This window comes from Pteropus alecto, unplaced genomic scaffold (assembly GCF_000325575.1).
Source record: "Pteropus alecto unplaced genomic scaffold, ASM32557v1 scaffold61, whole genome shotgun sequence".
NCBI classification, from domain to species: Eukaryota; Metazoa; Chordata; class Mammalia; order Chiroptera; family Pteropodidae; genus Pteropus; species Pteropus alecto.
The window spans coordinates 16317723-16327064 of NW_006434835.1; the positions used below are offsets into that span (position 1 = coordinate 16317723).

Sequence of the window (9342 nt, forward strand, 5' to 3'; positions counted from 1 at the left end):
ACGTTTTCGCAAAATGTTTCAGTACCATAATGCAATGTATGAGTGTATTGGATCATGAAGTGAAATATGTTCTTACCTTGGGTCTAGCCAAGGATGTTGGGAAGCAACTGACCTAGAAAGGTTCTAGAATGATGGTATGGTAGCACCCCATTTGGTGCCTCACTGTCCTCTGGACTGCTGTCTCAGGAGAGACCTTGTCACCAGTGTGAACGCCCTATCTAAAAGGATATTGCTTCCATGACAACAGAGATACAAGTTTGGTGGGTTACTGGAAGTTACAGACCAAGTTCTAGCTCTTGCTCTGCCCCAACTACTCAATAGCCAAGTAATCCAGTTACTTTAAACATTAAAAACATAGATGATATGGGATATACTTCTTTCCCACGGCATAAAATCAGGCAGTACCTGAAAAGTGCTTAAAAACTGCAATAATTACAAGAATTGTTATTTAAGGAATGTATAAATCCTTTATATGAAATATAATTTTAAATCCTTAAATAATCCTATGAAATCCACATTTAATAGGCCAAAAAACCTGAAGCTTAAGGAGTTAAATAAATGAACCCAGTGTTTGAACTTTCTCATTAGACTCTACCCTCATAATCATTAAATGGTACTTTCAAAGTGCTGTATGAAAAGGTTTACTGAGTTAGAAATGAAAAAGCATCTTCGTTCTGCTAGAGTCTAAATTATTTATATGGAAAATTATATCTTTTTAGCATTTCCCCTTAAATATCATAATTCTTAAAAGTGTTGAGTCCTGTAGGTTTTTCCCTTCTATGAAAATATAGCTAAAATGCAAGACTTTAATACTAAATGGGGGAGACTCTGAAATGCCAATGGTGACAGCTGGTAGAGGGTCCTAGGGGGCAGTTATTTCCTTTTCTGTAAAATGGTGACCAGGTAAAGCCCTTGCATGTAGTAGGTGGATAAATATATTGAATGAACGAATGAGAGCCTGGTTAGGCCTAGAACACTGGCAGCTCAGTGAGGTGGGGCAGTTAGCCAGGAAGTGTCCCGCAGGTGGAGGGGCTGCCAAGAGGAGGGCAAATCTCAGAGCGGAATCAGCCTGGCATTTTCTGGGACTGTCCACAGATCTGCCTGGGACTAAATCTCTGCTGAGGAACCTGGAAAGCTTGTGCAGATTTACTTCTGGGCAGCTGAAAGGGCCAAGCAGGGGCAGAGACCAGGTGTGGGTGGGAATGAGCACAGTGTTCTTCATGAGACCATAAAAGTCTACCATGAATGTTCTATTTTTAAAGCCAAATGACAGCATTCTTTCTCTAGCCCCAAAAGTGAAAATCTCAGAGCAGCAGTGATTGTTTTGGCCAAGGACAAGGGAAGTGGGACAAGACGAATGAGCACAGGGAATGAGAAGCAGAAAGGGGAGTGTACATCTTCCACCCTGATGAGCACAATGCTGCCCCCTGCAGACATGCCAGGGGCATGACTTGAAACCTCACTGAGCTAGAGCTAGTTCCCTTTGCTTCTCCTCAGCAGACCAGTGCATGGGAAATTGAGGCTCTTATCCTCTCCAGGGATGGGGCTAGAGTGGACAAGAGCAGCTGCAGACAGTACAGGAGCCTAGATTCTAGGTCTGATAGCAGTTTTTATTCTCTAGGAACAAAGATACATGGAGAAGAAACTCCAAAAGGAAACAAGCACAGATGACAAAATGACACTAGGGTGGTATGGCTCAGGAGTCAGATGGATGGCACACTTCACAGTGGACCTGGTCATGCCCTGGTTTCCTGGTTCAATATCTGCCCCATCCCCAAGTGCCCATAGAGGTAGGGGTGGGGACAGTGGGATAGAAAGCTTTCTGTACCCTACACAAAGGATATGAACATACCTGTCTGTTCTGAGAGGCCTCCCAGGGACACCAGAACTTCCCTCTCAAGAATGGAGGTAAACAGATAAGAATGAGAAGGGCCTGGATGTCATAGACATCCAAAAAGAAGTCACAGAGCCCTCTGTGGCTGACAGAATCTGTGCCTTGACTCGACAACTTCTACTGCACCATGAACTCCAAAGAACAAATTCCTTTGGCGTAGGCCAGGTCGTTAGTCATCCAGTCCCTGAACGTCCCTGCAGAACACATCAAGAAGCTCATCCCTGTACTGCAGGGTGGCCTCTAGGGCTGGTTCCTGAGTCCAGATCACAGTGAGGTCTCCTGGAGTATGAAGGTGGGGCTGCTCCCCTGCTGGGCTAGGCCCTCTTCCGCCACTGCCATGGCCTCCTTGTCCCTGCTGCCCTTCAGCATCCCATTACTCATCTTCTCTGGAAATACTGCAGTGTCCATGGACAGGTCCTGGGGACACAGAGCAAAGGGAGAGGTGTGAGGTGAACAGGAAACAAAGGGGTGGGGAAGGAACTTAAGCAGAAAAGGTGAAAGACCTTGCTTTGAGCCTGGCTAGAAGGGAGACCAGAGCAAGGGGGAGAGGAGAGGGGAGGCCAGCACGCTGTGTGCTTCCCTGGGCTAAGAGCCTCTGCCTATGAAGCCAGCGCTTCCTTGTGGGAAGGAGCCTGGGCAGCTGCTAGAGAAAGGGATGCTGGGTGGGGGATGAAAGGAAGTCTGGAAGGTTCGGCGGTAGTCTGGAGAGGTTAAGGAAGGGGTCAATCTGGAAAACATAGGTGTTACCTGGCTGTAGCTTTTGCAGTGAAGTCGCTTCTGACAGGACAGGGGCAGGAGGGCCAGGAGTCTTGGCAAAACTGGGTAAATGGTCCGCGGGTTCAGGGTCCGGCCCCGCATCCCTCCTGAAGGTCAAGGTGCCTCTGGTTACCGTGTAACCAGTACATAACCAGCAAGCCCTCTGTTCTCGGGGTTTCCAGCCCCCAACCCTCTCCCACCTCCTGGAGCTCAGCCAAGAAACCGACTATTACAGACATGCAGGAGTCCAGAGTGCAGGGCCACTTCTCCCCGCAAAGTCCAGATTCCCTGAGCACCCTCCCTCAGCCCATCGTTTCTGTGTCCCCATCCCATATCTCCTTACCAGTGAACAGACTGACAATCAGACCCATCACAATGACTGTGGTGGAGTTGTGAGCGCTGTACCATAAGTACGACAGGGAATAGAGACGCTGCAGCCCTGCGGGCCTGGGGAGAGTAGAGGGTGAGGACAATTAGAAATTCACTAAGAGTATTCCTTGGCCACCTGGCTCTACCCACCTGCATGGTCCTCGGGTCTTGGAATCCAACATCCAACATTTCCCTCAGGCCTCTGGTGCCCATTCCTTAGCAAGGCCCCTGGGAAACCCCTCAAAAATGAGCTACTCTCCCCGAGGAGAAAGGGAATGAGGCCCAACTCACCTGGAGCGGGTGGTTGAGGGCATTAGTGTGTTCATGGTGGCAGTAGTCAGATTGCCGGGCAGGGAAAAGCTGGACCCGTTAAAGGGTGAGGGTGCCGTGCTGGAGCCCATGTTGGTCATCATGTTCCCAATGCCGATCCAGAAGGCCATGATGAGTCCAGCCAACAGGCCCACGATGGCGCCCTGGCCAGAGACACGGCACACGCTGCTATCACAATGCCAGCCCTACCAAACCTTCACACCAGTTCCCAGCACTCATGGTGAGAGCCCTGCCAAGCCATGCCCCAGGTTCTGCACATGACTGTGGAGTCAGACGAGTCACTCACAGGAGGGTTGGCACAAGGAAAAAATATCCCAAGGCAGAAGAGTCCAAGCAGTGGTCCCCCAACCATGCCAAAGATGCTGATTGCTGCCTGCAGAGAACAGGGTTGGAAAAAGAACACACAGGTTCAGAGACCCCCAGCCTCATCTGCATTGCCTCAAAGCCCTCTTGTCAGATGTTTGCCTGTCTCTTCTGTCCAGAACCATCAGAATGCAAGAATCCAGAGGGCAGGAATGGATATGGGAACATGTTTTGGGTTCTCTGAGGCTGATCCTTAGATCTCTCTGAGCCAACCATGTCCCAGGAAATGACCCTGGGACTTTTGGCTACTTGAGTCTGTTCACAGCTAAAGGTAGTCCATTAAAGAGCAATTTCTGACACCTGCTCCTATGTAGCTGTCTTCTCCAATTTCTGGTTTCAATATCTGTTTCTCCCCTAAAAATGGGTTTCTTCCCTCCATAGTCATTACCTGCAGCACGGGTCCCATCTGGGAGGAAATATAGGCCATTCCCAGACAAAGCAGCCCATAGCCAAAGGCTGGAGGAAAAGAAGGGAGGAAAGAGATGTGAGGTAACACACCAAAGAGGAGCAAAGCTCCTTCCTCAGCCAAACCACTACTTACGTCCCTAGACACAGGGCATGTTACTTCGTGCCCCAGCTCCAGGTCCCTCCCACCCTGTCCTTATTCCTAGGTGACTCAAAGACACCCCCCTCCCCAGGAAGTACACTGAGCTGTAAACAAGGTTGTGTGCTTCATTCAGCAAGTGCTGAGCCAAGGCTAAAGCTGGTGCTTTAAAGTGGACTGACAATGCTCAGGGTGTGTCTTAGAATGTGACTGAAGAGAAGAGGAAGCATAACCCCACCAAGGAGTCTGGAAATCATGATGGCCCGGCCTTCAGAGAACTGAGGGAACCAAGGTCGAATCAGGTCTTCCATCGTGACAGTTGCCAATGAATTGAAAGCAGAGGATACGGTGCTAAAAGGAGGAAGAGAAAGACACGCTGTCCCAAGAGAAGCCAAACAAGGGACTATTGAGTGAATAACGCCCTAAGGTAGGTGACGTGTGCAGCCAAGAAAGAGGCCTGGGAGGCAAGGACACTTGTCCTTTCCTGAGTGGGATATAGTTTTGTTCAGTAGACCAACTCCTAGTATTGTAAAAGAATCCTTCATCAAAAAAGGGGGCATCTGTCCCACATGGATAAGCTTTCCTTTGCCATCCACAGACGGATGGGCACGATGAGAAACTCAGAGGAATCCGCTCCTCTACCCATCACCCTGTACCAAATAGGGGTGAGCTACGCCAAGCCTGAGGGAAAGGATTGAAGAGGGTACCTGAGGGAGCCACTGAAGAGGCAGGCAACAAAGAGCCCAGGCAGGCCCGGCAGGCCTTTCAGAAGATCCATCACAAAATATAGGACGAACTGCAGGCAGAGCAGAAGTACACAGTTCTCCTGAGAGGGGAGCCCTTCCCCAGAGTGAGTCACGCAGGCAGCCTCGCTCCGCATGCCCCAGCCAGTCTGGTGCATCAGGAAGAGGGGCCAGGCACAGAGGGTGACCCCGCAGTAAGTGCAGAGAAAATGGGCTCTAGAAAGAGGATGCAGTTCATACGCTAGCTCTGAGCTGAGCATGCTGGCCACCTTGAACCTCTTTTCTCTGTAAAATGAGGTTGTTGGGAGGGTTAGATGAGACCCCAGGTGGGTAACAGCCTTCGGCAGGGTATGTGGTGCATAGCGGTGAGTCAATGAAGGTAAGTCCCCACCCAGCTGGGTAAGCATTGAGATCAGGTGATGCTGGGAGCTGGAATCCTCACATCTAGATCGCTAGAATCTCAGAGTGGAAAAGAACTTAAATCCACTTCCTGCCCAGGGTAGGAGTCCTTTCTGCAGCCACCCAAACGCTCCTCTTGAGGGATGGGCCCCTCCTGGGCAGTGGAGAGGGCCAGGGAGGCCTTCTCACCTGGTCAGGGGCTGCCTGACTCTGCTGGATGCTCATGGGATACTCTTTGTAGTAGGCGAACATGACCAAGCCAATGAGGCAGCCTATGCAGAGGACCACCTGCTGGCAAGGGAAGACCGCATAGCAGGAGCTGCAAAAGAGGCCAGGGTCAAGGGGAGAGGGGGATTAACAGATACCTCAATCATGTTCCTGAGCCCCAGAAAGGAGACTCATGGCCCGCCCCCACCCCACTGCTTCCATGGAACCAGGGGGCCCACTCTCTTCCCCCAGCCTTTGCCCCACCGGTCTTCCTGCTCCTGTACTCACAGTATAGCAGCCTTCTCCGTGCGGGAGCTGAGGTAGCGCTGCACCTGAGCCTGGTTCACCCCATACAAAGAGAGCATCATGAAGACGCCTCCGAAGGCCAAGGTCCAGAAAGTGTGCCGCACAAAAGGGTCTGGATCTAGCCTATAACAAATGCCCCTGGTCACTGCACCATAGCCCCAGAGAGAGACTCAGCCTTCCTTGCCCTCCTACAACAGGGGTCTAAGAAGGGCAGCGACATCACTTCAAGAGCCAAGGAGCTCCTGAAGGCAAGAAGTGGGTGGACTCAAGGCACAGCACAGCAAGTTGGAGGGAGGGCGCCACTCCTCCAACCTACAGCCTCATCTCAGGTACTAAACATGCCCTGGCCCTCCTTAACCACCAGCTAGACCCCTGTGATCAGCCTCTGTCATCGCAGTGCCGGCTTCCCACCTGTCTCAGTGCTGCACCTAAGGCTTCCATAGCTTGCCCTCTGCTTACTATATAGCACTGAGCTCAGGCTCTAGCATGGGCTCAGCAGCCAGGCACTAGAGACCCCAGCCAGGGGAAGGGGTGTACTCACTCGATTCCAGAGATGTAGTCATGCTGGGAAGCCAAATCCCACACGTGCCCCAAACCGCCCACCTTGGCTGACCCCACGATGATAACGGCAAGCTGCCCTAGGAACATGACCAGTGTCTGGAGCACATCTGTCCAGATGACTGCCTTCAGCCCACCCTGTAAGGAAAAAAAAGCATGCCTGATACAGGTGTCTTCAAAACCATCCACCAAAATCATTCACCAGTGAGGACACCATACTATCAGCAAGAGCACTAAATCGCTGCCTGAGGCATAGAGACCCTGTTGTCATTGCCACCCCATCCCCTACCTTCATATGCCATCCCCTCTCCTACATCCCATCCCCCACTATAATCCCATCCCACCTCCTACATCCCATTTCATTCCACTCTAGAATTTCATCCTACCTTCTCACCTATATCTTATCTCAACCCTTCTTTTCTTTTTCTTCCTATTTCCCCTCCTAAGACTTCTCCTCCCTCCCCTAAGACTTATTGCACTTACCAAAGCAGTATAGATGGTACAGACAAGGCCTAGGGTCAGCACTGACAGCCACAGATCAAAGCCAGTCACTGTAAAGAGATAAAAGTCACATTTCTGTCTCTGGAAAAGGGTTTCCCAGTGGAGACGCCAGAGAAACCCTGGTAAGACGTAAAGCATTTGATCGTAGGGATGAAATAAATCATTTACCACAATGGAAAAAAAAATATTTGCAGAGCTCCACCAAAAGGTGGTGATTAACCAATTCAGATGGGGCACAGCAATTTCAAGTGAAATGAAGCAAGCCTGCTTCCATCTCTGGTGGAGATCAGCCAAAGGCCCATGCAATAAAATAATTCTCAGGCCAAAGTCAGATTTTCTTCTGCACACTCTCTTCTATCTGCCCCTCCCAGCCTACCGGGGTTGGGAGCTCAGGGCTGTGACCCCTCACCTGCATTGAGGGCCAGTGATGGTACATAGAGCACAACTCCCATGTAAATCACCTGTTGGGTACAGAAAAGAGAAAGTAAGGGGAAGAGATGAGAGTGGGCAGAGAGAGGAGGAAAAATGGACCTCAGCTCCAGCGTCTCAACGGCCTCCCTTCCTTTCACCTAGGGTCACCTCCCTCTCCCTTCTTCCAAAATTTGGCTTGATGCCACCATAGTGTCTGTGCTGGAACTGGAAGGCAGGGGAAGCAGGATGCCTCTGGGGGCTCCAGTGACACCAACCTCAAGCAGGAATTTCAATCCTGCCAATTTGAGAGAATGGAAGGCTCCAGCTGCCTCAGCATATCTGAGCTCAGGTCCCCCGACCATTCCTCAGGCTCAATTTTTAGCCTTACTCCACTTACCATCTGAAAGATGAAGGTCACAGTCCCAAAGACTCGCACGGTTTTATTGAATCGAAGCTCCAGGTACTAGGTAGGAGTATAAATTTTTTTTAAAAGATATTTCTCCCCACTCCACGCCGCATAATTCCACACACAACTTCCTTCTAGAGGTCTAGGATACAGGGACTATCCAATTCATAACCACTCTGGGCCCAACTCAGCACAGTACCCTCCTTCTCTCCCCATGTGACCTCACCTAGAAAGAACCTATAAACACACAATGTGGTCCCTGTCACTCTCATTAGGCAGAGGCAACCCAGGAATCCCTTGTATGTGCCCTGCTCCTCCTCTCCATCCCTGACCCTGGGGGTCCTATGTGCTCCTCTCTTTCTCCCTGCTCACCTCATATGCACTGGTGAGATGCAGGCGGTAGAAGATAGGGATGAAGATGTGTGCAGGGATCAGCAGCCCCAGGAAATATGAGCAGCCCAGGAACCAATACTGGGTCCCAAATCGGTAGATCTCAGCTGGCACACCCAGGATGGCCACGGCTGACTGGAAGGTGGCCAGCAGGGACAGTGCCACAGGAAAGCAGCCCATTTTGCGGTCCGCCATCAGCAGCTGGCCAATGGTATGCCGGCCCCAGCCACGACAGGCATGGTAGAGCCCAATGGCAAGGGAGAGAACCAGAAGCAGGATGAAGACCACATAGTCCACAAGGGAGAAGGCAGATGTGACCATGCTTGTGTCTGAGGTTGGGGAGAGGGGAGCAGAGGTGGTCACCCCCACACTCATGTCTTCACTGTCTATGACCTGTAGCTGCTTGCTGCTCCTGGGCTCTGGGCTGCCACTTGGATAGGCAGTGACAAACAAGTGGCTACAATCTGGTTTTCAGCCAAGGTCTCACAGTCCTCCTTCACCAAGTGACATTGTCCAGGGTGACCTGCAAAGGAATGAGCTTCTAGTGAGGCCTATCGTGCCTTCATGGCTACTCACCCTTACTTAAGCCTGTGCATCCCACGCCCACCAAACTTGGACCGGCCAGCTCAGTGGCAGCCCTCGAAGGTCTGGAGGTCCTAGTATGGATTTGACAGGGGAAAATAAGGAGGAAGGAAGCAGTTGAGTGAGACAGCCAGGAGACAACTACTTGGCTGTGAATAGCTGTGAAATATGAGTCTTCTTGGGTCTCCACCTCATAACAAAAGAAAAATCAACTCTACTTCACGTTTCTTCTCAGATGATTTCCCTGCCCTCACTTTCAGGCACAGACCCAGTTACTACAATATACTAAGCCAGCAGAGCCCAACCCGGCGCCACAGCTCAGCAGGGAGGAAGAAATGGAGAATAATGACAGAATGGCTTCCTCTATTCCCCCGGCCTCAGACTCTACTTCCCATGACCCCCCGTTTCACCCTAATAGCACCCCTTTTCAGCACTGATTCCCAATAAGAACCCCTCCACGGCAGCCCCAAACTCCATTCCAGGTACCCCTAGGCCAACCACTCCATTCTCTGCAATGCTACCAGATAAGCCTTGCCACCCACCTCTCAGCTGTTCTACCTGTAACACCACAGTCAGCAGCAGA

At 51.0% G+C, this 9342-nt stretch overlaps 1 protein-coding gene across 5 annotated transcripts in view; it reads right to left on the reverse strand.

Annotated features, from left to right (window-relative positions):
• Positions 1-1589: 1589 nt before the first annotated feature.
• The window catches only part of SLC5A6 (solute carrier family 5 member 6), a 17375-nt gene continuing 9622 nt past the window's right edge, over positions 1590-9342 (reverse strand). For all 5 annotated transcript variants that reach the window (XM_025045656.1, XM_025045658.1, XM_025045657.1 and 2 more), the window contains exons 4-18: positions 8160-8700; positions 7779-7844; positions 7380-7431; positions 6953-7020; positions 6453-6607; positions 5894-6034; positions 5588-5717; positions 4964-5052; positions 4495-4607; positions 4101-4168; positions 3636-3722; positions 3311-3492; positions 2994-3097; positions 2642-2757; positions 1590-2311 (exon numbers count right to left, since the gene is read on the reverse strand). In XM_025045656.1, coding sequence (XP_024901424.1) covers positions 2159-2311; positions 2642-2757; positions 2994-3097; positions 3311-3492; positions 3636-3722; positions 4101-4168; positions 4495-4607; positions 4964-5052; positions 5588-5717; positions 5894-6034; positions 6453-6607; positions 6953-7020; positions 7380-7431; positions 7779-7844; positions 8160-8552 — 1917 coding nt within the window. In that variant the 5' untranslated portion in view covers positions 8553-8700 and the 3' untranslated portion in view covers positions 1590-2158. The remainder of the gene's footprint in view (positions 2312-2641; positions 2758-2993; positions 3098-3310; positions 3493-3635; positions 3723-4100; positions 4169-4494; positions 4608-4963; positions 5053-5587; positions 5718-5893; positions 6035-6452; positions 6608-6952; positions 7021-7379; positions 7432-7778; positions 7845-8159; positions 8701-9342) is intronic.